The sequence below is a fragment of the Talaromyces atroroseus genome, assembly GCF_001907595.1.
Source record: "Talaromyces atroroseus strain IBT 11181 chromosome Unknown scaffold_4, whole genome shotgun sequence".
NCBI classification, from domain to species: domain Eukaryota; kingdom Fungi; phylum Ascomycota; class Eurotiomycetes; order Eurotiales; family Trichocomaceae; genus Talaromyces; species Talaromyces atroroseus.
This window is the reverse complement of record NW_017971436.1, coordinates 1,519,274-1,543,402: the sequence shown is the minus strand read 5'-3', so window position 1 is coordinate 1,543,402 and position 24,129 is coordinate 1,519,274. Positions and strand designations below refer to the sequence as shown.

General features: G+C 49.7%; 9 protein-coding genes across 9 annotated transcripts; 5 read left to right on the top strand and 4 right to left on the bottom strand.

Annotated features, from left to right (window-relative positions):
- Positions 1 to 468: 468 nt before the first annotated feature.
- UA08_04416 (hypothetical protein) lies at positions 469 to 1,673 on the bottom strand (the record flags this gene model as incomplete). Its single annotated transcript, XM_020266736.1, has 5 exons — positions 469 to 521; positions 577 to 856; positions 932 to 1,389; positions 1,455 to 1,596; positions 1,668 to 1,673. 5 exons carry the CDS (start codon positions 1,671 to 1,673, stop codon positions 469 to 471), a joined length of 939 nt encoding a protein of 312 aa, XP_020120738.1.
- A 1,091-nt stretch (positions 1,674 to 2,764) lies between these two features.
- UA08_04415 (hypothetical protein) lies at positions 2,765 to 4,767 on the top strand (the record flags this gene model as incomplete). Its single annotated transcript, XM_020266735.1, has 2 exons — positions 2,765 to 3,280; positions 3,355 to 4,767. The coding sequence occupies 2 exons, from the start codon at positions 2,765 to 2,767 to the stop codon at positions 4,765 to 4,767; spliced, it is 1,929 nt and encodes a 642-aa protein (XP_020120739.1).
- Positions 4,768 to 4,942: 175 nt separating this feature from the next.
- UA08_04414 (hypothetical protein) lies at positions 4,943 to 6,683 on the bottom strand (the record flags this gene model as incomplete). The annotated part of the gene is made up of 5 exons (XM_020266734.1): positions 4,943 to 5,169; positions 5,234 to 5,681; positions 5,759 to 6,387; positions 6,438 to 6,521; positions 6,581 to 6,683. The coding sequence occupies 5 exons, from the start codon at positions 6,681 to 6,683 to the stop codon at positions 4,943 to 4,945; spliced, it is 1,491 nt and encodes a 496-aa protein (XP_020120740.1).
- Positions 6,684 to 7,340: 657 nt separating this feature from the next.
- UA08_04413 (hypothetical protein) lies at positions 7,341 to 8,688 on the top strand (the record flags this gene model as incomplete). Its single annotated transcript, XM_020266733.1, has 2 exons — positions 7,341 to 7,389; positions 7,448 to 8,688. 2 exons carry the CDS (start codon positions 7,341 to 7,343, stop codon positions 8,686 to 8,688), a joined length of 1,290 nt encoding a protein of 429 aa, XP_020120741.1.
- A 252-nt stretch (positions 8,689 to 8,940) lies between these two features.
- Positions 8,941 to 10,103, bottom strand: UA08_04412 (hypothetical protein; the record flags this gene model as incomplete). Its single annotated transcript, XM_020266732.1, has 2 exons — positions 8,941 to 9,790; positions 9,865 to 10,103. 2 exons carry the CDS (start codon positions 10,101 to 10,103, stop codon positions 8,941 to 8,943), a joined length of 1,089 nt encoding a protein of 362 aa, XP_020120820.1.
- Positions 10,104 to 10,555: 452 nt separating this feature from the next.
- Positions 10,556 to 12,548, top strand: UA08_04411 (Heat shock protein sti1-like protein; the record flags this gene model as incomplete). Its single annotated transcript, XM_020266731.1, has 5 exons — positions 10,556 to 10,620; positions 10,673 to 10,866; positions 10,929 to 11,664; positions 11,738 to 12,332; positions 12,396 to 12,548. 5 exons carry the CDS (start codon positions 10,556 to 10,558, stop codon positions 12,546 to 12,548), a joined length of 1,743 nt encoding a protein of 580 aa, XP_020120742.1.
- A 553-nt stretch (positions 12,549 to 13,101) lies between these two features.
- Positions 13,102 to 14,325, top strand: UA08_04410 (hypothetical protein; the record flags this gene model as incomplete). The annotated part of the gene is made up of 3 exons (XM_020266730.1): positions 13,102 to 13,228; positions 13,288 to 14,177; positions 14,257 to 14,325. The coding sequence occupies 3 exons, from the start codon at positions 13,102 to 13,104 to the stop codon at positions 14,323 to 14,325; spliced, it is 1,086 nt and encodes a 361-aa protein (XP_020120681.1).
- Positions 14,326 to 16,589: 2,264 nt separating this feature from the next.
- On the top strand, positions 16,590 to 22,021 carry UA08_04409 (hypothetical protein; the record flags this gene model as incomplete). Its single annotated transcript, XM_020266728.1, has 6 exons — positions 16,590 to 19,599; positions 19,675 to 20,514; positions 20,911 to 20,930; positions 21,002 to 21,023; positions 21,127 to 21,711; positions 21,780 to 22,021. 6 exons carry the CDS (start codon positions 16,590 to 16,592, stop codon positions 22,019 to 22,021), a joined length of 4,719 nt encoding a protein of 1,572 aa, XP_020120680.1.
- A 292-nt stretch (positions 22,022 to 22,313) lies between these two features.
- UA08_04408 (Zinc-regulated transporter 1) lies at positions 22,314 to 23,444 on the bottom strand (the record flags this gene model as incomplete). The annotated part of the gene is made up of 1 exon (XM_020266727.1): positions 22,314 to 23,444. The coding sequence occupies one exon, from the start codon at positions 23,442 to 23,444 to the stop codon at positions 22,314 to 22,316; it is 1,131 nt and encodes a 376-aa protein (XP_020120457.1).
- Between the last annotated feature and the right edge of the window lie 685 nt (positions 23,445 to 24,129).

Genomic DNA, 24,129 nt, shown 5'->3' with positions numbered 1-24,129 from the left:
GCCAAAAAAAGGAGAAAAAGGAAGCGAGCAGACAGAAAAAGAAAAGAGAGAAAATAAAAAAAAAATCAAGAAACACAGTCTAGTATGGACGAGAGCAGCATATAAGGTTGCCATAAATTATTGATTGGGGGTGTTGGTCATTAACGGGCTGCAAAGCCGTCACGTAGATATAATAGAACAAGAAGAGCTTTTGCAACAACACAGACCAGAAGCAAAAAAAAAAAAAAAAAATACAAAGCAAAGCAAGGATTAACCAAGTAGACTACAGTCAAGGGGAATCGGTGAATACAGATGGAAATGACAGGAGGGGCCGGGACGTAGTAGAGAGAGGTCGATGGCTGCAGAAATCAAAGAAAAATAAAAGGGAAACAGCTGTACAACTACCAAACAGAAATAATTAGCAGGATAGTAAAAGGGTTGAGAGATTCGTCATTCTGTTCGCTAAAAAGAAACCGTCCCAGTCTGTTTTTAGTTCTTGGTAACACCAACGACAACACCGATGATAATTGCGATAATGATGACTAGAAGCCGTTAGCTACGCTATCCGAGAAGGGAGAAAGATGGTGAGAAACGTACTAACGACGAGCAAGATATACCACTTCCATCGCCTGGCCTTGCGGGCACTGACAATAGCGCTGGAGATCTGCTTGTTGGCATTGTCGACGTTCTCGACAACATCTTGGGCGCCCTGGTTGATTTGTTCCACTGCCGGCTCTTGCTGTTGAACCAACTCGGCAACTTCCTGGTACAACCGGGCCAGCTCAATCATATCTTGCTCAATTTTGCGAATAGCGGTAGATCGCTCAAGAGCCGCCTGTCTCGCATCGTTGGCCTGTCGCGTGCGCAGACCAGTAGACTGAAACAAAAAAAAACAAACAAAATATTAGTATATAAGCAACGAAATTTACATGAATTGATGGTATGATCATACCTGAAAGCTCTGCTCCTGGCCCAAAAGCACACTCTGTACACCTTGTTCAACCTGATCTGGGGTCGCGTCGGGGTTGGCAATCTCATATCGTCGGCGGACTTGCTCCTGCAGACGCTTCTGGAAGTCGGATTGAGCCTTCTGGTACTGCTCGATTTCCTTGCGCAGATTGCGGCTGGTGACATCAATCTGAGTCTGCACGCGTGCCTCGCCAGAACCTGGGGTCTGCTTGATTTTCTTCAAAAGATCTCGGAGGTAGCGGAAAGTGTTGTTGATGTCATCTTCGACGTAGTCCAAGTTTTGGCGAGCGGCCTGATCCTCCTTGCCCGTGCTGGAATCGAGGAGCTCGTGCTGCGCTTGCGCCAGTCGGCCTTCTCTTTTTGTTCGGAGGTCCTGGATACCCTCGTTGATTTCCTTGCACTTGTTGAGAATGCTGGTTGTGTTGTTGGTCGAGCCCATTTCTATTGCAGAACAAATGAGTCAATTGCCGTACTGGATGGCCATTATCTAGTTTCGGCCAACTCACCATAGCCACCATTTCCTTGCTCCAAGTCGCCGTATCGAGCTGGGGCTGGTGCTCCATAGCTTGGTTGCTGCTGCTGGTAGGGGTTGCTGGCCTGGCTGTATGGGTCATACTGGCCATAACCGCCTTGCTGGCTGTCGTAGTTCTGATACGCATCAGACAGTCAGTAAAAAGCATACCAACCGCGCAAGCCGTTTATAGTCGTCTTGAACTCACACTCATCTTGGGAAATGTCTATATAACGTAATGGCGACGTCGAATGCGGTTGGAGAAGCCGGTCGAAGGCAACAGCGACCGCAGGGCAATTGACGCGTAAGAACTGCTGACAATTAACGTATACGGAGTTAGCTGTCAGGATGTGGATGCCGTCGACTGACAAGGGCGCACGGAGGCAGCGATGATGATGGAATAAGCGAGATGGGCGTAGAGAACACGGAGCAGGGAAAATAATTAAATACGAACAACGGAACGGGGAGGCGGCAGGTCGCTGAAAGTTGAAACGCAGCAGGCTGAGGCAGCCACGCTGTGATTGGGTGGTGGCGGCGGCTAACGGACTTGGGAGAGAGGCTTAGCCTTGCTGGGCCGGTTAGTCAGCAGCCATCTGATTTCGACATCAGCTGCCCCACTGTTTGCTCTCCTCAGTACGCAGCCGTACTCTGTATAGATCTTATTTATTTGAGTATTCGATAATGTTGATGGTGCCTCATGTCCGTGGCAGAAGCAATGGCTGCTTGGCTCAGTATGCGAGCCTCGAAGTGTTGCCGAAGTTGTAACTATTTCCATTGTCTCGGATCCACCGATGGTCCTAAGCTCCAGCCGAGCCCCTTTCCATTAATGACTATCATCTATGACTTGGCCCACGCGCGGGATTCTCGTTGAGCATTCGAGTGTGTATACTCCGGAATAGCATTCCTGCCCTCAGTCAGTCCGCTGGAGCACTGGGTCTCTGACAGGCTGCAGGATTCTCCGTGGCTGTGAACGTGAAACTGGGGAAGCACGACAAAAATAGCCGCTTCTATTCATAGCTAGCATATGAAATAGTATCTAGGTAGTCAACTACGTGGCGGACTATTTTCTATGCTTCGATGTGGACGTAGGGTTAGGGTTTAGGCAAGCAGCAGACAATGCCGACACGTGATTTTGGAGGAAGAAGGAGCAAGTGCGGAGAAGCTGCAGCGGGGGGCGCTCTTACCCCGTGTCACACTGCATGTATAACTGCGTAGATAGGCTAGGTAGTCACTAGGTAAATGCTACACAAGACTTCCAAAGTCTCCTCATCCAGCAATGCACCCCCCCAGCACAACCAAGCCGTCATGTCTCCCAAGCGCAAATTGCTCAACCTTGATGCAGAGTCTTTCAACTTTCCAAGAAAGAGCCAGGCCCGAAATGTCGGGGCATGCCTTTTGCCGTCACACATGCTGGACACGGTTAGGCAGTTGATCGACCCAGATTTCCGTCCTGAACAGCTCGGCCATGTTGCTTCAGGTGACGACGAATCGCCACGCTTTCTCAAGCCTTTGCCGTCTCGCATGGCCCCGGAGGATGTGGACTATCTGCGGGCAAAGGGTGCCCTCACCGTCCCGGACACTCCTCTACGAAACGAGCTGCTGAGGGCATATGTCAAATGGGTCTACAGCTCGTTGCCCGTGCTAGATCTGCATAGCTTTCTCGAAGCAGTCGCTACTAACGATGCCGATGCTAGCATAAGCCTGCTGCTTTTCCAAGCCGTCATGTTTGCCGGCACGGCTTTCGTTGACATCAACCATCTCAGAGCTGCCGGCTTCAAGACGAGGAGAGAAGCCCGAACGGCTTTCTTCAACAACGCACGAGTGAGTGGTGCCTATTGCTATCGGCATTGCCAGCGAGCTATACTATGGACTAGGCTAATATGCAATTGATACAGTTATTGTATGTGTTGGACTGCGAAGAAGACCGCATCGCTGCCATCCAGTCAATTCTATTGATGACGTACTATTATGAGAAAGATGAGAGTCTACAAAAGGATATTTGGCATTGGGTTGGCGTCTGTAACACCCAGGCACAGTCGATCGGGCTGCATCGTGATCCCACCCAGTCCAACATGACCAGTGATGCAAAGAGCCTGCGGATTCGACTCTGGTGGTGTCTTTATTCACGAGACCGGCTCATTGCTCTTGCTTTGCATCGACCTACGCAGATCAACGAGGGTTTCTGCAACGTTCCGTTGCTGGCACTGACTGATTTTGATACAAGGCCCTTTCATGCTGCAGTAAACGACATACTTTTTGACTGTAGCTATATGGGAGATGTTTATTTTCAGCGGCGTTTGGCGGTCATGTTTATTGAAAAAGTGAAATTGTGCCAATTTCTAGGCCGAGTGCTGTTCGCGCAATACGTGCCATTCAATGGTCTTACTGGAACCACGCGAGAAACTACTATCACCCTGATTCCTCGACAATCCACAGATGCGGAGTTACAACGCTGCAGTCAGAAACTAGATGCTTGGCTGAACAAACTTCCAGACGAGGCGACATTCATGGGCCCACGAGAGAAGAGGGGACTCAGTGACGGAGATGATGTTCTTTATCTTCACTCATCAATGCTGCAAATGGTCTATCACGCGACATGCACTGCACTATATCGCCCGCGAGCTTCGACTTCAAGCACTAAAAGCGCGTCGGGGACTTCAGAAATGTCAATCACCGTAGCTAGGGGAAAGATCCGAGATGCAGCATCTGAAACCGCAGAACTTGCATATCGTCTCCGCCACCTTGGCCTAACACCGTATCTGCCCACCTACGGCTTGACTGTAATGACACCGGCTGCAGTGGTTCACATGACAAATTTGAGGTCAACCGACCCAGTCGTAAGGGACAGAAGCACATGGAACTTCCGCCTCTGTATCGAGGTAATAAGTGGCATGCGAGATATCTATCCAGCAGCCGACTATGAAAGTGCATGCCTTGAGATGGCCATACAACAAATGCAGCAAGGACAACAAAACATGCCGAAATTGCCCTCTTTTGTTATGCAAGACATTACCCATCGCCAATGGGGGCCTGGTTTTGCGAATACAACAGATCTGAATATATCCATTACCGAGCAGCATTCTTCCACTTTTGACGAAAGTACTGGTGACGAGGGAATTGCGCCGCAGAGACTAATGATTTATAACGATGATGATGACGACAATAATGACACTAACGAGAATAATGAAAATAGCGACGATTCTATTGAATTCTGGACATTCCAACCGAAGTCAACCCTCTCCCCCTTGAGAGACGACGGAGGGATGCTTATCACAGGAGATTTGGAGAGGGATCTGGGATTTATATGATATATACCTACACTTGTACAGATATCTTCGTAACGAATATGAAATGAAATTGTACTCGAGCAAATAACCCACCGCCCCCTGGCTGAAACATGGAGATATCTATCCCTATACCTAATCTACCAATCTATTAAAGAAGACGAAGGGGGGAAAAAAAAAACAAAAAGTAATCCTTTGATCAATCTCCCCTCTTCCCCCATCTCGTCGCCTCATTGCCTCCTTCCCAAACATTTTCTACATAGCCCAATCGCTGTTTGACTTCTTGAACTAATTTCTTGTCACCCGTGTTTTTACCCAGGTTGTCACTCAGTTTGATAGCCGGACGACCAGCCGCAGATGCGATTTTGATGACGATGTTGAGTGGGATTGATTTTGCGCCGGTGGATGTTTTTATGAAATCATCTTCTCGCCAGTGATCAGTATTATTTTGATTGTGATAAGGGAGGGGTATGAGAGAACAAAAGCGTACTGGTAAAAAAAGTTCCCACTCCAAACGTAGGCTGAAACCCGGCTTCTTCAGATATAGCCTTATATTCCAAACAATTGTCTACTTTGAGTGAGTCCGAGAAGACAATCACCTTTTTCTCTTTGATTCCGTGTTTGTCGTAAAAGGTACGGGCTAGCTTGACAAAGTTTTTGGGGTCGCCGGAGTCTTGCCTGACGCCCTGGAAGACCTGTGCGTATGTTCGTTTGTTTGCTGTCGTCGTTGTTGTGTCAGGGTGGTCATGGAGTGGTGCTTCGACAGGTGGTTTTGTGTCTGATAAGCTCTCTGGAGTTGTGCCTACTGTGACTGCGGCGCTGGAAGGCGTTGTTGCATCGATCCCCTTCGCTGGTGTGGTGACGTCTGGGATGGGTTTGCTGAATGCCTCGAGGAACGCCGGTGTGCCGAATGTGTCTGTGAGGGCGATGCCGAGGACCTAGAAAATAACCCCTGGGTCAGCACATGAGGAGTCCTGAAAATAGATGATGCTATGAGGCAGTAGGCTGTACATACCCCCTCTCCAAAACAGCCCAACCAGTACCGCAACCCCAATTCATTCGCATTTTCATAGTCGTCCGTATAAGCCGCAATACCCATGTACCATTCATGAGCCACCGTGCCCACCGGGATCACATCATATTTCATAGCAAAATGGACATTACTAGTCCCTGAGAATTTTCCTGGAACGCCTTTTTGTGTCGCATCCGCCGCAGCCCGACATAGTCCTTTCATAACGAGGTCGTGCGTATGATAATCTCGTCTGCGTCGCGACCCGAATTCAGAGAATATGCACCCGTTCTCCAACAGCGTCATCCCCTTTGCATATGCCTTTTCTTCCTGGCCTTCATGGTTCCAGTCCGTATCGACGAATTTGAAGTACGCTTCGCTGGTGAGTGCGAGCAGCGGGATTTCGTAGAGGATGGTTTCTACCCAGAGCCCAGCAACTGCATATTCGATGTCGCCAACGACATCGTCGCTGCCTGTGTCTTCTCCTTCGGGCGCTGGCGTGAATTTGATGTGGATTTGCTCGGATGGCTTGAGGCGGAAGCCGCGCAGGTATTGCAGATATGCGTCGTTGAGGTAGGGGCAGGACCGTTTGAGGAAGTCGATTTCTTCGGGGGAAACCGTAATATTTGCCAGTCCTATAGTTCATTATGAGTGAGGTTTATCCGTATTCGGAATTCGAACGTACTGTCCATCTGCTCCAGTAGCCATTTATACGCCCCTCGCGACAGCTTCATATCCGGAGTGCGGTTCGTGAAGCCATAAGTAACCTCTGAATTGAGTCAGCAACCAAGCCTAAAAGAAGAGGAGGCAAAATGGCAGACGACGTACGGACGTCAGGAAAATACTTCAACACCGCGCATTGCATGGTCAATTTGTACAAATCTGTATCGAGAAGGGAGGAAATCCCCTCTGGAATTGGCGGAGCTCCCATCTTTTGAGGTTGCTTTCCTCTCGACTCGGCGCACGGGCGAACGGTTGGAATTAGCTGTAGAAGGAGAACAGGAAGAGGAACAGCGGTAATTGTATCGCCGCAGCGTGGTGGGCATGCTTGCGATGATGTTATATCCGCGATTGCGCGGCCAGGCGTTAGTCACTGCGGGGAGTGCAAGATTGATAAGAGGCCCCGCAATGAGCAATTCATGCATGAAATTTGTCTCTTGGAGTGTTTTACTGAAGTATCTAACTAGGCACCGGTATGCAGCTGAAGAATAAGTCGAATAGGCAGCCATCATCGTCATCTTTGATCAGGACGATTCTGCTGCCATGACGTGCCTGACTGGCGGACGCGAACTTCCAGCACGCGCGAATACCTATGTCCAATATTCCAATGCAGATGATCTATTTCACCTATGAATGCCGAACTTCATTTGCCTACAAATACTGCGTACATACTACTAGTACATAAGTTGCAGTCGCACAGGGAAAAACTACTGGGCAAATCAGATCGGGCTTTCAGACCGCGCCTTGCCATATTAGGCGCTAGGACACGTGATCTAGCTCGCCGCTCAGCCGCTTTCGACGGCGACGACGTTAGACAGCATCAACAACAACTAGGAGAATTCGATTCTCGATTATCACCTAGGTGAAAATGGCCACCGAGGACTGCGCCACTGTCCTTGAACAGTTCATTCACGATGGTACGCCGGCCATGCCTGTCTCTGCCAAAGAGGAAAGGACTAACGAGTTTCATCCCAGTTGCCAATCTACCGGCGGAGATCACGCATTTAATGGAAGAAATACAAGCCAAAGACAAGACAATCCAAGAGTGCCGGACAACCATCAATTCGCGCGATAACAGCATCCAGAAATTTATCAAACTCAACGGCAGCCTCGCGCCCAATCCGAAAGAGGAGCAATACAGCAAGACGATTCTCCAGAACTTAGATCGATGCCAGAATCTGCAGGACGAAAAGATCCATCTTAGCGAGAAAGCATGCGTCTTGCTCGATCGTCAAATCAAGAAATTGGACTTCAAAATCCGCGATCTCGTCAAGGACGGAATATTATCAAACGACCCGCCGCTTCCGTCGCTATTCGATAATAAAATCCAATACGGCGATCTTCCGGCCGCGTTTTTGCACGATTCCACATCTACCCCCGAAACCTCTACAGCATACACACCTCTGAACCCGACCTCTGGCAATGCCTCGACTCCCGTGTCCGCTGCTCAGCGCATGAGCCAAACCAGCTCCCGTGCTACTAGCATCAACCCGTTAGCTGGCCAAACCCCGACCCGCGGCTCCGCGCCATCCACGCCTTCTGCGGCAGCTCTCCATCTTCAGCAGCGACAGCGGGAATCATCAGCGGGTGCAGTTGATAGCAAACGAAGGCGCCTAAATGCATCTCTCGGTACACTCCCTGCTGCACCTTCAAACCTGCGCCAGTCGTCGCTTGGTCCTGGCACACCAAAGGCCGGAACGCCCGTGACAAGCCGTGCAGGCAGTGCTGGCCCTCGCGCAGGAGGCATTACCAAGAAGGCGGCCACTAAGAAAGTGGCGCCGCATCAGCAAGTAAAGAAAATCAAAGCTAGCAGCAACAATGCGAAACTTATCAAGCGGTCGTCAAGCGTTGGCATGAAGTTTAAGAGCGGTCACAAAAAGTCGCCGTCTGCTGTTGGAGTCGGAGATGATGAAGATGATGACTCGATGCTCAGCAGTGCCGATGGCTCTGAGTCTGAAATCACTGGAGCTTCTCGTCGTCGTGCTGGCGGTGGTGATATGGCGGATTCAGATGAGGAAATGGAGGAAGAGGAGGATGAAGGTGGCGAGGATACCAAGGTCTATTGTACTTGTCGCAGCGTCAGCCATGGAGACATGGTGGCATGTGATAATGATAATTGTCCTTATGAGTGGTTCCACTGGAAATGCGTTGGATTGACCAGGGAGCCTCTGGGCACTTGGTATTGTGACGAGTGCAGACAGACTCTTGGAAAATGAGTTGTCTTTTCTATTAACTGTATAATAATGAAATATACCCACGTTTTTGCCCTTTTTTTTTTACCCATTACATGATTAATTGTAATATTCCAGCAAACTTTTTGGTCTTTACTATCCGTATCTGGGATGGGATGAAAACTGGTAACTATAAAGTATATGCGTCTTAACACTTCAGATATCCCACTATGATCATGAAACTCCACCGCTATGCAAATGTACAAGTCAAATCCTTTTTTAGTTCTGTCGTGTCCGTCAAAACTGGAAAGCCTTTTCAATCCACGGATCAAAATATTCACAGTTGTCCGGATTCACAGCACCACCAGGCTGGCAGAGTTTGAATACGGGACACTGTCCACAAGGCGCCTCGGCTATGCCATTCTTCCCGTTAAAAAAAATCTTTTGCTGTACCTCCGGTACACGACCTGCATCTGCTGCACGCGACTTTGCAACATCATCGGGCCGGCGGCAGGACTTGTAGTTTTGGTTGTCGTTCACAGCGATGAGTCTGCCATCAAAGCACATCATGCGAAGAAGTTGATCGATGCTATCTTCGTTCAGATTGACAGGAGTGATGCCGATTTTGTTGACTGCGGCTGTGATCTCTTTCACTGTCGGAAAGTATGGATAGGAAAATGGATAAGGGATATATCGCTTCTCTACCGCTGTCGGTGTTGTCGTCGTCGTGGGTTCTGTTTTGATGATTTCGCCGCTGTTCAACTTTTGCCTTTTGTTGCCGCCGCTGCCGCTGTCGGTCTGCTTCGTTGTTACTGCATACCAAGTCCTCTTGCTGACAAAGTCTTCAATGAAATCGGAAAGCACGCCGATGAACTCTGCATCCAGAACTCCATCTGTAAACCATGCGCCTCCCGTAACGTCTTCGGCCGGAGTGAGCTCGGCGAGCATGTACACCTTTTTACCGGGATGTTTGACATTTTGGATTGACTTGATATAATTTTTCCCTTCAAGGGCTTTGAGAGCCTTGTCTAAGCTTGTTTTGTGTAGGTCGGTTCGCTTTCCCAGCTGGCGAATCCAAATACCAGTGCGTCCCGTTGAATGGATGACGTTGTATACGATCCTCTCATTTTCGTTCAAGCTCTGAATTCTGTGATAGGTCATGTATGGTTAGAATTTTCTCTCTCTTTCTCTTATTTGTATTAATCCTGAATCAGAACATACTTTTCAGCATCCTCTGCAGCTATGAGCTTCCAAGCTATACGGTTATCGCTATCTTGATAAACCCGAAACAGATTCCTGTTGACTAGTATCTGGGTGCACGCGAGGAGAATCTCTAGGTTTTTGTTCGGAATTAAGCCCAGGTTCAGAATGTCGTTCTGATAAATCAGCTGGCTGGCGGAGAACTTCTCGCGACATTGCCCGTAGATTTTGTTGGCGATATCATCGTTTGTTCCAGCCATGGCGGGAGAGTGGCTTTATTTTCTTTCCCTCTCTCTCACACACTCTCTCTATTAATTGATTGATAACCTTGTCGATCACCGAAGCGTTTTGCAGTATATCATTTTCGAATGGACGGCTTGGGGAAACCGAGGGGCAGGTGGGAAGCACTGGTGTGTTCTGAGCTGAGTCGTGCAAGGAAGAAATTATTTTATTTTATCATTTATCAATAAAATGCGGTGGGATGCCTCGTCGGCCCCAAAGCGGCCTAGCGCGGGCAGCGTGTGACGGCGCCGTGCCTCAGGCTCTTCCCCACTCTTAACGTGAGCTGCGCTGAAGCTCGAAATTTCCAGAAGCTCAGCGAGTTGTTTGTTAGTCTTCCCGGTCTTACTCTTCTTCTCCCACACTTCTTACACTTCCTACAGACACATCGAGCCACGCCAGATCTCCATCGTTTCTTGTGTGAGCTACCATCATGGCCGACGCACTAAAATCAGAAGGCAACAAGGCCTTCTCTGCCAAAGACTACCCAACGGCTATGTACGTATTCCCCGCTCCGCTCATCATGGATGTGCTGACAACCCTCGAAAAGTGACAAATTCACCCAGGCTATTGCGATCGAGCCCCAGAACCACGTGCTGTATTCGAACCGCTCGGCTGTCTACGCTGCGCTCTCAGAGTACCAGAAGGCCCTGGATGATGCCAATAAAGCGACTGAGATCAAGCCCGACTGGGCGAAGGGATGGAGCCGGAAGGGAGCCGCTGCCCGTGGCTTGGGAGATCTCCGTATGCTCAACTGTCGACTCTGTTTAGTAATCGATGAATGAATGCTAATCTTTGGGATCTAGTCTCGGCTCACGATGCATACGAGGAGGCGGTAAAGTTGGAGCCCAGCAACAGCCAGTTCAAGGCTAGCTTCAACTCGGTGAAGCGGGCAATTGATGCTGAAGCCCAAGCCGACGGTGTTCAAGGAGATACGTCCGGACTGGGAGGCATATTTAATGACCCACAACTCATTCAGAAATTGGCCAGCAACCCCAAGACCTCTGCCTTGCTCGCCGACCACGAATTCATGGCAAAACTACAGCGTCTGAGGGAGAACCCAAACAGCATTGGATCGGAGTTGGGTGATCCCAGGTTTCTGCAAGTTATGAGCGTCCTCCTCGGTATTGATATGCAATTTGGCGCTCCACCGGGCGGCGCTGGCGGCCCCTCTGGAACCACTGAGGCGGAAGAAGACGTTCCCATGCCAGATGTTCGCCCTAAGCCTGCGGCACCCAAGAAAGAGCCCGAGCCTGAGCCCGAGCCTGTACCAGAGGATGATGAAAGTATCGCTAAGAAGAAGGCACAAGAAGCTGGTGATGCCGAGAAGAAGATAGGAAATGATTACTACAAGAAAAAGCAATTTGCCGAGGCAATTGAACACTACCAGAAGGCATGGGAACTCAACAAGGACGTGACTTATTTGAACAATACCGGTGCTGCGAAATTCGAGAGTGGCGACTACAAGGGAGCTATCGAGATCTGCGAAGAGGCAGTCAAGGAGGGCCGTGAGCTACGGGCTGATTTTAAGACAATCGCAAAGTGAGTATTCTAGCTTTCCTTTAGTCTCTTCTTTTCTGTTTGTAGACTAGATCGATGAACTGACGGTCCAAAGGTCTTTTGCTCGTATCGGAAGCGCATACGAAAAGCTAGGCGACCTCACTCAGGCAATTGAGTATTACAACCGATCTCTTACCGAGCACCGCACTGCCGATGTCCTTACAAAACTCCGCGCTGCTGAGAAGACCAAGGCCCAGGCCGAGAAAGACGCCTATATCAGCCCCGAGGAAGCCGAGAAGGCTCGTGAACTCGGCCAGAAGAAATTCCAAGAGGCAGACTGGCCAGGTGCCGTGGATGCATTTACCGAGATGACCAAGCGGGCTCCTGAAGACCCTCGTGGTTTCTCGAACCGTGCAGCTGCTTTGGTCAAGCTCATGGCATTCCCTCAGGCTGTTCAGGACTGCGACGAAGCTATCAAGCGCGACCCTAGTTTCATCCGTGCTTATATCCGCAAGGCCCAGGCGCTTCTCGCCATGAAGGAGTACAACAAGGCTCTTGATTCTTTGACGGAAGCTTCAGAGCATGATAGCACGGGCAAGAACGCAAGGGAGATTGAGCAGCAACAAAACAAGATCCTGGAGACTCAATTCAGTGCGCGTGCCGGCGAGACAGAGGAGCAGACAGCCGAGCGTATTCAGAAAGACCCAGAGGTATGCTTTTCTTTAGTCGTCCCCACAATTATCTATGGAATATCATGGCTAATATCCTTCCAGATTATGTCCATCCTCCAAGACCCCGTCATGCAAAGCATCCTCCAGCAAGCCAAGAGCGACCCCGCGGCTCTGCAGGAGCATATGAAGAATGCTCAAGTGCGCACCCAGATCCAGAAACTGGTTGCAGCTGGCGTGATTCGTATGGGCCGGTAGATGAACTTATGTGCAGCTAGAGCGGAGGTTATATCATAACAATAACAAGAACAAGAGATTTATGTGATTTATGACATTGGTTGAATTCCATTCTTGAAAAATTTTTTTAAATCTTTTTTTTGGTTTCTGAGATGCGACGTTTTACGATCATCATTAATCAAAATAAAGTGATTTTGGGTTTGCCTAAAGGTATTAGCTTGAATTATTTCATGTCGTAGGCCGGCCTAGTTGTTTCTAGGTTTCAAGGGCACATGACGCGTAGCCCTAAAACAACTCCTTAGTACCATCGTATTGCACTATCAATTCACGGGAATCGCGCCATACCATATCGTACATAAAGTGAGTTAGAGTATATATCTTCTAATGAAATAGTGGCCCAGTCTAGTTACGGCAAAGTGGAGTTGTTGGTTGCAACCCTGCGTATCGATGACTCAGAGCTATCTTGATAAAATAACTAGACAAGATGGAATATTTCTCCCCTTCCTCCCCCTCTCACAAAGAGGGGTGTAAATAAATAACATTCTCGGACGACAGTGTGTGTAATATAGACATAATGACAAGTAACCAAGTCGAATCGCGGGAATACGCTCACCAACCTGCGTTTGACAGGGGCTATTTGGCAGTCGGCCCTATCCACAAACTACACTACGAACAGTATGGCAAAGAGGATGGGAAGCCAGGTGTGTATACGACCTAACCTACCTAATCCAATTACACAACACAATCTGACTGCATGAAGTGATCTTCCTACACGGCGGCCCAGGCGGCAGCACCTCGTCCTCCAACGCCAAATATTTCAACCCGGACCTCTACCGCGTTGTCCTCTTCGACCAGCGCGGCGCCGGCCGCTCGCTTCCTTCTTGCGAGCTGCGCGAAAACACTACACACCACCTCCTCAACGACATCGAGTCACTACGCAGTCACCTCAAGATCGCAAAATGGCACCTTGTCTTCGGCGGCTCTTGGGGGTCAACGCTTGCGCTGCTCTATGCCCAGCAGTATCCCGAGAGGGTTGGCTCACTCGTGCTTCGGGGCATATTCACTGTTCGGAAGAGCGAGTGCGAATGGGCGCGAGGGAAAGATGGCGCAGCGCGCATGTACCCAGAGGCGTACCAGCGCTTTGTCGATTTTCTGCCTGAATCCGAGAGGCAGAATCCCGCGGAAAGTTATAGCAAGTATATACTTTGCACTTCTTCGGATCCGGATAAGCAGGAAGCAAGACTTGCTGCGGCCCGGGAATGGAATCGATGGGAATTGACGATCGGGGCGCTTACGCATGCACCGTCGGTATTTGAGAAGCTGAAGGATGAACAATGGGTGCTTGGGCATGCGACGCTCGAGGCGCTTTATGAGGCGAATGGAGCGTGGTTGGAGGAGGGGCAGATCCTCAAGAAGGAGAATATTGATGCGATGAGGCATATTCCTGGTATACTTCCCACTCTCTACTACTACTGCTGCTCAAGAAGCTACCTGGGTCGGGAGCTAATGATGGGGGGCGGGTTGGCTATAGCAACCATAGTCCAAGGTCGATATGATCTTGTCTGCCCGCCACAGAATGCTTGGGACTTGCATACAGCATGGCCAGAGTCGCGGTTGATCTGGATTGCGGATGCGGGACACAGTGCGACGGTGAGTTTGTTTATCTATTTGTTGTTTGATGTGTTTGATGGAGTGGTCTTATGAGGCTGACTACGGCTGGGCTTTCAAGGAACCGGGCACGCAGAATGCATTGATCGAGGTATGTGACGAGTACGCCGGGCTGGATGTGAGTGAGTAACCTTCCCGGTTGCGCAAATGATCATGGTGTATGGCCTGTACGGAGTATATTTCAAGTTGGCTTGCAATGTCCATTTTCCAAGTTCGTACGTCGTATGTGCAACAGCCAAGCGAATATTAGAGCCGTGTCTGTCAAACGGCTCGTGGCAGTCGTGTACCACGTACATATGATACGTATCTCGGCCGTACTCCTTGCATCACCCCTGCTCGGTAGGGCCTCCGGTCTCACAGAAGCAATACGGGGGTGTATTCCAGACCGATCTAGCTCGATTATCCGTAGTCAAGTTAGCAGATCGCCCCTTTTGCCAGCACCTCGTTCTGTGAGCGATCGTCGAAATCTGCCGAGGTGTTTGATCATCGCGAGAATAATAAACAACAATGGCAATAGTTAGTATTCTGTAGTCACATGACAATATGATAGTGCCCGCAATAAAGCAACCAAGCAGCAGAGAGATAAGAAAGAAGAAAGAACGGCCGTCCGTTGCGCTTTCCCAAAAGGGCGCGTGCCGTCGCTCCTGCCTCGCCGATCGCCAGTTTCAAGTGTCAACCCCGAAACATCCACACAAACAACATGCGCTCTCTTCGAAGCACTTATTCAATCCCGATACATCCAAGTTACCCAACCAACTGATAATAACGATACTATTAATCTTTCAACGTGCGTCGTGCCAACCCTTGCGAATCCGTGTGATTGCAACGGTGTCCGTGCCATCGCCTGCATCGCGAAAACCACGCCGTCTCGCCGGGGACGACGGAGGAAATACGCGCTTTCAATTTAGTACGTGCTACAATTGGCTCGACGGGCAACCCGATCCATAATATGCACGAGTCCCTTTTCTGTCGCGGTTTCATTAGCCAAGTGCTGCGTGCCGAGCCGTCCCGACAAAGTCATTGTTGATGCCTACGCTGGCGAGTATGCCTTGCGCTGTAAAGCATTCGACGGCAATTGCGATGAGAATTGCAGGGAGGAGGAATGAAGAAAAGACAGAACCAGAGAGACAAAGGGAAGACAGCCTGGCCTGGCTGCTGGTGACACGAACACCCTTGCGACTTGCGGGTGTCAATGCAATTGAACTAACCAGCCGATGCTAACTAGCTTAGGCTCAGCGCCGCCACTGCGATGGTTATGTTTATGAGCAGACCGTGCTAAATCATCTAGCTTGCACGTCTACGAATTTTGTGCACTTCCCCAATCCAATCAATTCGCCTTGCTCGAGTGCCGTTGCGGATCCCCCATTCGAACTGATTCGTCGTCGTCTAATTATTTGCGTGAGGGGGGCTGTCCGCGGGCATGATGTCAAAAGAAATAACTGCTGCAGGAAGGGAAAAAAAGCAACGGGAGAGAAGAGAAAAAAAAAAAAAAAAAAAGAAAAGGAGTACCTTGCCTCGAGCTTAAGTGGGTAATACTAACACCCTGTTGGTATTTCCTAACCGTACTACTCTCCTTTTCAGAATGGCTCGAACCTGTACTCCGTAAGGTGCCCACTCAGCACTGCAGCACTGAGCACCCAGACTACCTTAAACCATACCCACCAGAGCTCGATATTACTTCAGAAGCGTCATGTAAGCCCCATCTCGCATTTCAGGCTAAGGCACCGACCCACCGTTAGCTGAACGACTCTCAAAAACCTTGAGAAACTGGTCCGTTCTCCAAACATGTCTACGCTGCTGCGTGGGGTGAGGCGTTCACTCATTTCCACTCCTTTGGAGAGAGAGCTCGTTGCTTGACGTTTCACGGTTTCTCCTTAACCTAGTCCAGATCGACTTCTCTCGTGGGCTCGGCCATTCTATCATTGTCTTTCCTTTCCAAGCCTCTCACAAGCTTATCTTTTTCCACGGTGCAGTGCAGTGCAGTATGCTTTAAACTGTGGCAAGTGTCGCAGAGAGTCCCGATTTCGTTCATTCCCATTCGTTAATTAGGTAAGACCAAAGCCCTCAGGCATTGTCAACAATAACTACTGAGAAGAGCTACGCTAATTGTTCATGTATGCGCATCGCAGTTTTCCTTTTTCCTTTTCTTTCCTTTACGTGACGGAGGTCGAATATCGCTGGTCGTTTCTCTCTGCCCCCGTTTTATAAGGGAGTTCCCTAAACTTGACCATTTGATTACGGCCTAGCTTTATTGCCGCCGAAGTCGAAAAACCAGGCTGGACCTATGTGAACCGCCCCTCGAAACCAACCCGACGCTGGACGACATGTTATTATAATAATTATCATCGCCGAATAGAAGTAGTGACATCCACTGGCGAAGGACACTGCTACACTATGGACACGGGGCCGTTCACTTCGCCGCCACCGGTGCCCTTCCAAGCTCCCTCTAGGGCTTCTTATCGTCGCCGGAGCAATTCTTCTGTTGACCAGGTATCGTCTTCGCCGCTTCAATCATTTTCTCCAGGTGAAGATGACCGCGACATTGGGCCCGACGACAATGTCGGGGATGACGCCTTTTCGGCCTTTGACCCGCGTCGGTTCACTCCCACGCTTCACGCCAATCTGGTTTCTGAAATCCTGTCCCTGAGGAGGGACCTCGAGAGCAAAAGCAAAGAAATTGTCAAGTTAGAGACGAGACTTGACGAGTCACAGAACGAAAATGACACCCTGCATGAGAACGTCGCCAAATACACCAGAGAGAACCGTTCCCTCAAAAAGCAAATGCAGCTACTTGAAGGGGGCAGTTTTTCAGCAATCAGTGAAATAGCCAAGGAGCGTGACGACGCTGTTGAGAACATTGCCGATGTTCGAAAACGATTGGAACAGACCCAGAAGAAACTAAAGTCTCAAGAGGAGGAAGTTGAGAGGTCACAGATGCTCTGGGAACGAGATCGGCAAGCATGGGGTACAGAAAAGAGGAACTGGGAGCGGAAGGTGCATGTAGTTGAAAACCGACTCAGAGCTGTCTTGAACGAAGTCGCAGCGGCGCAAGCTGCAGGGAGCTTTCAGAAGACGCACGAAGGTGATGATGACACTACGAAAGACAACACTACTATGGATAGTGCAAGTATTCGCTCCAGCAGCGCCTTTGACAGACGCCGAGCTAGTACAACCAGTGCTAGCACATATGACGGAGAGCCTTTGAACAGCGGCCGATATTCGTCCATGAGTTTCGTCAATGCAAGTGGCCCGAAAGCAGACGGCCTCAACTTGGCGGATGAATTGGCATTTGACGAAGACGAGGAAGACGATTACATTGATCTCCTAGATGAGTCGATGGAGGAGCGACGCACGTCAGTCGCGTCTCAATCGTCTTTCAACATGTCAATGAAAGCACGGAGGATACTAGGTTTGTCGATGGATGCCTCTTCTATCAAGGGCGCAAAGGAACTCTTACATTTAGACGAATCCACTCCTGCGGATGAGCCTGTTGAAGTCAAGCGACGAGTAGAATATCGCGACGTGGGCATCCAATACACACCGCCCCCATCTCCTTCTCTGCCACCGAGTGAGCCCCAGAACGTTATCGAGACGCCAGAACATGACCCCGCAAACACCCAGAGTGTGCTTCCTCAAATGGTAGATAGTGCAGTTGAAACAACAGTCGTGGAAATGGTATCTACATCGTGCCAAACCGACCAAATCCTCGTTCCTTCAGTCCCTGAGCCTATTGAGATGAAAGAGCCCACAGAGGAGTCTGTCAGAGTCCCCATGGCTTCTACGTCTACTCAGACCGAGGCAGAACCTGAGGAAGAGGAAGAGGAGGAAGAGTATGATGAAATACATGAAGTTGCAACTGCAATCGAATACAGTTCTACTGTGCCAATGATAACAATCATTCCTCCAGGATCAGAACCTACCTCACCACGAACCAGCGTTGTCTTGCCCCCGCACACCAAGAGCATTTCATGTCAGACCGATTTTGAACTGTCCCACAGCTTGCGATCTGTTGCTATGCAAACGGAGGAGATAAGAATCGATCAGCGACCAATCAAACTCCCGGCGAGCCTCCTTCCGTCCGCAATTATCGAACTTCCTACAGAGAAGACGGATATAGACAATCTCTCAATGCCCTTTATCTCACCTCCCCCGCGTTCTCCCCATAGGCCACTTTTGCGTTCGGAGCCAACGTATAAGGATAAGAGCACCAAACAGATGGACCTGGTCCAAGCTTATCCCGGAAACAATGATAATGGTCCTCTAGCAGAAGACGATGCATCCGATATACGTCGACCTTTCCGATCAAGTAGCTTGTTTGCAGGATTTGACTCGTTGGACGATGATGAATTACCAGGCCCCTTGCCCGAATTACCTGACGTATTCAGCGATGATGAGATGTACAGCCGTCCCATGGCTTCATACACATTACGGTCAGGTAAGATGGTTAATCGCATGGGTCTGGGCAACGATCCTCTCCGAGAAGAAGATGAGTTTGATATCGATCTGCCCTCGACTATGCAGAATGGAACCAACTCTGGACGAAGATCTACACTCAACTCGAAGAATGCTTCTGGGTCGAAGCAACCTGATATACGGCGAACGGCTCTGATTTCCAATGGCGCTGCAGCGCATCAGAGAAATCGTCCACGAAGTCCGAGCGACCCTAGCATTGATAGTGCCTCTACTGGAGCGGCACGGCCTCCGCCATTCCCTGTTCCGGTGCGGCTCAGCTCTAGAAATGTACCAACTCCAACTTATAGTGACAGCAATCAGAGTCCGACGCCTTACAGTGACGGAAACAGTTTCTCATCTAGACGGAAATCTAGACGCATCACGAGACAGCCGACATTACGCAAAGTTCGATCTGCCGCAACAGTGCCAAAGAACCAACAGGACCGGGCAAGCAGTCGATCGCCACCTCCCACGTCTACTACTGCTTCTGGAATGTCACATTCTTCTTATACTCCTGATAGCCCGCAACTCCCGCCTCCACTACCTCCAATGCCAACAACGGATGAAGCCGTCATATACCGCCCGAGGCGAAGCGCACGAAGAATCCCGTCGAGCCGCCCTGACTCGATTCGGTCTCAGACCCAATCGCATACAATAGAAGAGCCCGTTTCGGATTATGGACAATCGACTAGCGTCGTCGATGCTATTGCGCAAACCATGGTGGGCGAGTGGATGTACAAGTACGTTCGTCGACGAAAATCGTTCGGTATGTCAGATAATAAAGACACAATGGAGGCTGGAAAGAGCACCGAAGAGGTCTCGGCAGGTATTACAGGCACTGGAGTTCGGCACAAGAGATGGGTATGGCTCGCACCGTACGAGCGAGCTGTTATGTGGAGCAGCAAGCAGCCAACCAGCGGTCCTGCTCTGTTGGGTAAGAACGGGCGTAAACGTAAGTAATTTTTTTTTTTCCCCTTCAGTGTTACTTTTCTCAGAGGGTCAATGGCGTAACTAATAAGAATACTAGTCATAATCCAATCTGTGCTTGATGTCAAAGACGATACGCCTCTCCCGAAAGGGGGAGACCCGCAGAGTCAATTCAACCGGTCGATCCTTATCCTTACTCCTCAACGTGCTCTGAAATTCACGGCACTGTCGCTAGATCGCCATTATGTATGGCTAAGAGCTCTGGTTTTCTTGAGTCACTCCGGCATCAATGACCTAGCCTCATTCCCACCCGTTCCGCAGGAAGAATACCCAGCGGCGCGGCCTCCAGCAGCCACTCTGCGCCGTAATCCTATACGTGACTCGATAAGAGTAGCCAAGGGGAAACCTCGGCCGCAGCCTAGTAAACGCTCTTTCACCGACCATTCCGCCCTGGCTCCGGAATATACATCTGGCGCGGGACTCGATCTTGACCCGATTATGGATGCAGCAGACCCACCAACTATTCCCAGATACTCAGGACATACACGGAAACGCAGCAACACTGCACCCAAAGCTCCTTTGACGGCTGCGTTTCGCAGTTTCTCTAGTCATGCAACACTGCCCTCGAACTATAGTGCAATCACCGCTGCGTCGTCCGATCTCTATGCGCCCTCTTCCTCAGGTGCACCGGGGCTGATCAGCGGGCGCAGCAGCGTCAGTCGCCGGACATCTGAAGCCAGCGGACCGACGTCGAGTATCGTGAATGGCGGCCTGTTTGACCCCGTGGGCACGATGCGCATGGAGGCGTTCATTGATCATGTCGAACTGCCTCGATATCGTACTAACCAACGCAACCGGGCTGCTGCTTCTCGCAAGCGCGAGAATAATGTCCAATGGCATGCAGGCAACGACCTCGACTTCGCCAGATCGGAAGATGGCAGTGAGATTCATTATCGGAATGATGAAATGTTCCATGGGTTTTAACAATTCACTCTCTTTCTGTAAAATATTTCCCCCCTGACTATCCTTTTATTTTTCTTTATTTATTCATATTTACTTCTATTGCCGTTCCACATGGAGCCAGGGAATATTGCCAGTCAGCACCGGCACAATGTTTTAGTTAGTCCTTTTATGATACCATTTGAATCGAGTTATATTTTTTTTTTTTGAATCTACAGCCAAGCCTATAACGTATGAACACTGAAATAACATTTCAACAAGATCTGTGTGTAGTGATCATGAACTCTAAGGTCGCCACATTATGAGAATTGTCTCCTTCCGTTACATACCTGGCACGCCCCTGTATAATTGGTTCTATATCTGCTTGCATATCTAGGATATGGCGAACAGCCTAAGGTAAAAGGCTTTCTAGTTCTTCAAGGATGCCATTTGAAAATTTTTTTTTTTAAAAATACTACCATTGATAGTACTCGTCGGCGAACGGAATGAGTTAGCGTGGCCACAACTTAATCAATCACTGACTGCATGCTACTTACAATCACTTCACGTAGTTGCTGCCTGGGATCGAATATGATAAATCATTTATATACAGCTGTGGGTGGTTTGCAGTTTGCTGGATTTTCCTTCCGTCCCGCCGTACTTTTCTATGTGTCATCATCATCATCCGCCAAAAATTTCACAAAGACTTGCGTCCAAGGAAAATATATACACACCAAGAAGCAGCAGACAATGCCACCAAAATACGCCATATCAGTGCTGCCAGCCACTGAACGCGACACTCTATCTCTCGCACAGATAGAATCCCTTGCCTTTGACGCTCCTCCCCCTGCTCGTCTCGCCAAGAATGAAGGAGAAAAAATCCCATCACCGACCCTGGGACGAATAATGTTCGGCGCACCCAGCGCTGAGAAAGACGCCATTCGTGCCCGTGAGATTGCAGAGAAGCTTACATCTAATCCGGAGAATCGGACGTACAAAGCTGTTCTTCAAGAAGGAGAAGAAGGAGGGAAAATAGTAGGCTTTGCATCATGGAAATTCTTTACCACTCCCTTCCCAATACACAACACCTGGAAGGATTTGCCATGGGAATCGGCCGCGAATCCCACGGCCTGCAATGAATTCTTCGGTGGATTGGAACGTTTGCGCACGAAGCACATGGGCGGGAAGACTTTTGCTTGTACGTATAGTCACCCCCGGGGTCTCCAATTGTTGTTTCTGTATATTAAACATATGAGGGAGAAACAGTACTTGCCGTCCTGGCAATCCACCCAGAGTACCAAGGTCTCGGCATCGGCGGCAAAATGCTCCAGCGAGGATTGGACGATGCCGATGCTCTGGGTCTGAAGGAGGCCTTTCTCGAAGCTACGGATGCTGGGTATCCGTTGTACACCAAGTTTGGGTGGCGTGAAGTTGAAGTTTTTCCGCTTGATCTGGCGCGGTATGGTGGTAAGGGGATTTGCAAGACTGTTGCTATGAAGAGGGGTTGATTCTTGCCTTTTATTGAGCAGCGCCCCCCAAAAAAAGAAAGAAAAAATTTCATCCAAGGGTTTAGAGATAGAAGCTCTATATGTGGGGTGTGTATAGTCATGTGTAGATTAAATCTATGAAAGTAGTAGTAATAGAAGTAGAAAGTAGAAATAGTAGTACTATGATAATAGTACATAGCAAAACATTTTGAATGTAGATATCTATATCTTGAGTGACTGCATTGCGTTCATTGACCGACAGCACAGCACAGCATGATGGCCGGTAATGTATGACCTGGGCGGGCATACAAGTTTACGCCCATTTACCCAAAAGCGCCATGATACCTGCTCCCAAAACCGTGCAAATGACCATGAAAGCCAGACGACGTCTGTCGTTAGTTCTGCATGGGTCAAACAAGAAGTCCCTAGCCAACAACTCCACCAAAGCGGTGTAAGTCAGGATACCGGCGGAGATGGAGTCCAGAATACCAGACACAATGTTAGCTGTGTTCGAGTTAGGGTTGTAGGTTGTTCGCAGACCGATACCGATGGCGATGGAGATGGGCGTTGTGAGACCATACACCGCACCGAAGAGGTAAGGCAACCAGCTACCTTTCTTGAATGGGATGGCAGACATACGCGCACCGATACCGAGACCCTCGAAGCTCTGATGGAATACCAGGACGGGGTAAAGAGTTGAGAACTCGTCGCCTGCGACGCCCAGGTTCAGTCCGATGACTACAGAGTGGACCATGATACCAAACTCAAGGATGATGAAGGCGGCTATTTGCTGCTTGAAGGAACGCTCGGCGCTTTCAGAATCTAGGTCGCTGCTGTACGTGTCCCAGTTCTTGAGGGTGGTTTCGGGTTTGGGGCCGGTGGCGGCGTCGGCGGCGTCTTTGTTGTTGTTACCGCCGTTGTTGAGATCTGCGCCAGGAAGAATGGAAGAATGGTCATGTTGCTGGACAAACGAGGGTCGGCCACCCCCGTTGGCGAAGCTGTTGCCGATGCCATACTTGGATTCAACGTAGAGCTCAGCAGCAAAGTCCAGCAGGAAGATGCAGACAACAGATGTCAGGACAATGGCTGGGGGCCAAGAGTACAGAGCCCAGTTGCCAGTCAGACCAACACAGGAAGCAGGGCCGATTTCACTGTATGCTGGATCAAGCAGATGCACAAACGCGGTTGCTAGAATGACACCGGTACCAAAGTAGCGCGCAAAGAGGTAGACATGCACAGGGATCTTCAGGCGGGGCAGCTGACGCGCGACATAGGGGAACAGAGTCGCTGCGGTCGAGCAGAAGAGGATGACAAAGACAGAGGAGATACGCGCTCCCAGGTGTCCGTTGTAGTCATTGCCGTCGCCGTTCATGTAGCAGACCACGTCGGCCATGCTGGCCGTGTTGAGGTTGACATTGGTCGGATCGAAGCTTGAGGATGCCATAATGGGATCGGGAATGCTTCAGAATGGGAAGAGAAATGATAGGAAAGGCGATGATCGATTCTGTTACTTGCAGGGACGAGAACGCCCTCTTTATATGTGTTGGTGTCTCTGTCGAGGCGTAGATATTTTCATCCATGTGGCGGGCTAATAACGTGCATGAGGACCTTGTGAACGTACATGACTTGGGCTAGCCCTAAGTCGAGGATTTCAGTTTCTTTCATTTTTTTTATTATTATTTTTTCAGTTCCCCCCACCTTCGTACCTTGTAGGAGTAGCAGTAATACTTAGGTAATCTGTCCACAATAAGTACCTTTGAGAAAAAGGTAGATGCCATGCGATGCGTGATTGGGTTACGCCTTGCCCGCAAGGTCCCTATGCTCATGATTTTGTACAGGGATCGAGGTTACCTTGGAGTTCTTGCTGGGAGGACCCTAGACGACGTGACTGCAGTATTCATGTTGCAGAGAAAATCGCCGTCGCGGAGTGAGAAACCGAATCCACGCGAGGATTGTTGGTTTCTGATGTAGACGAAGGAGCGAGACGAATATAAGAAGTGACAATTCAAGGTGGAGGAGGAAGTCTTGGCGAACTGGGCCATGCCAAGCATTGCCTGCGGGAGAGAAAATGGCTAGCCGCCTTGGAACCAACCCTGGGTTACATTTTCTCCGAGGCCGCTGACTCTAAA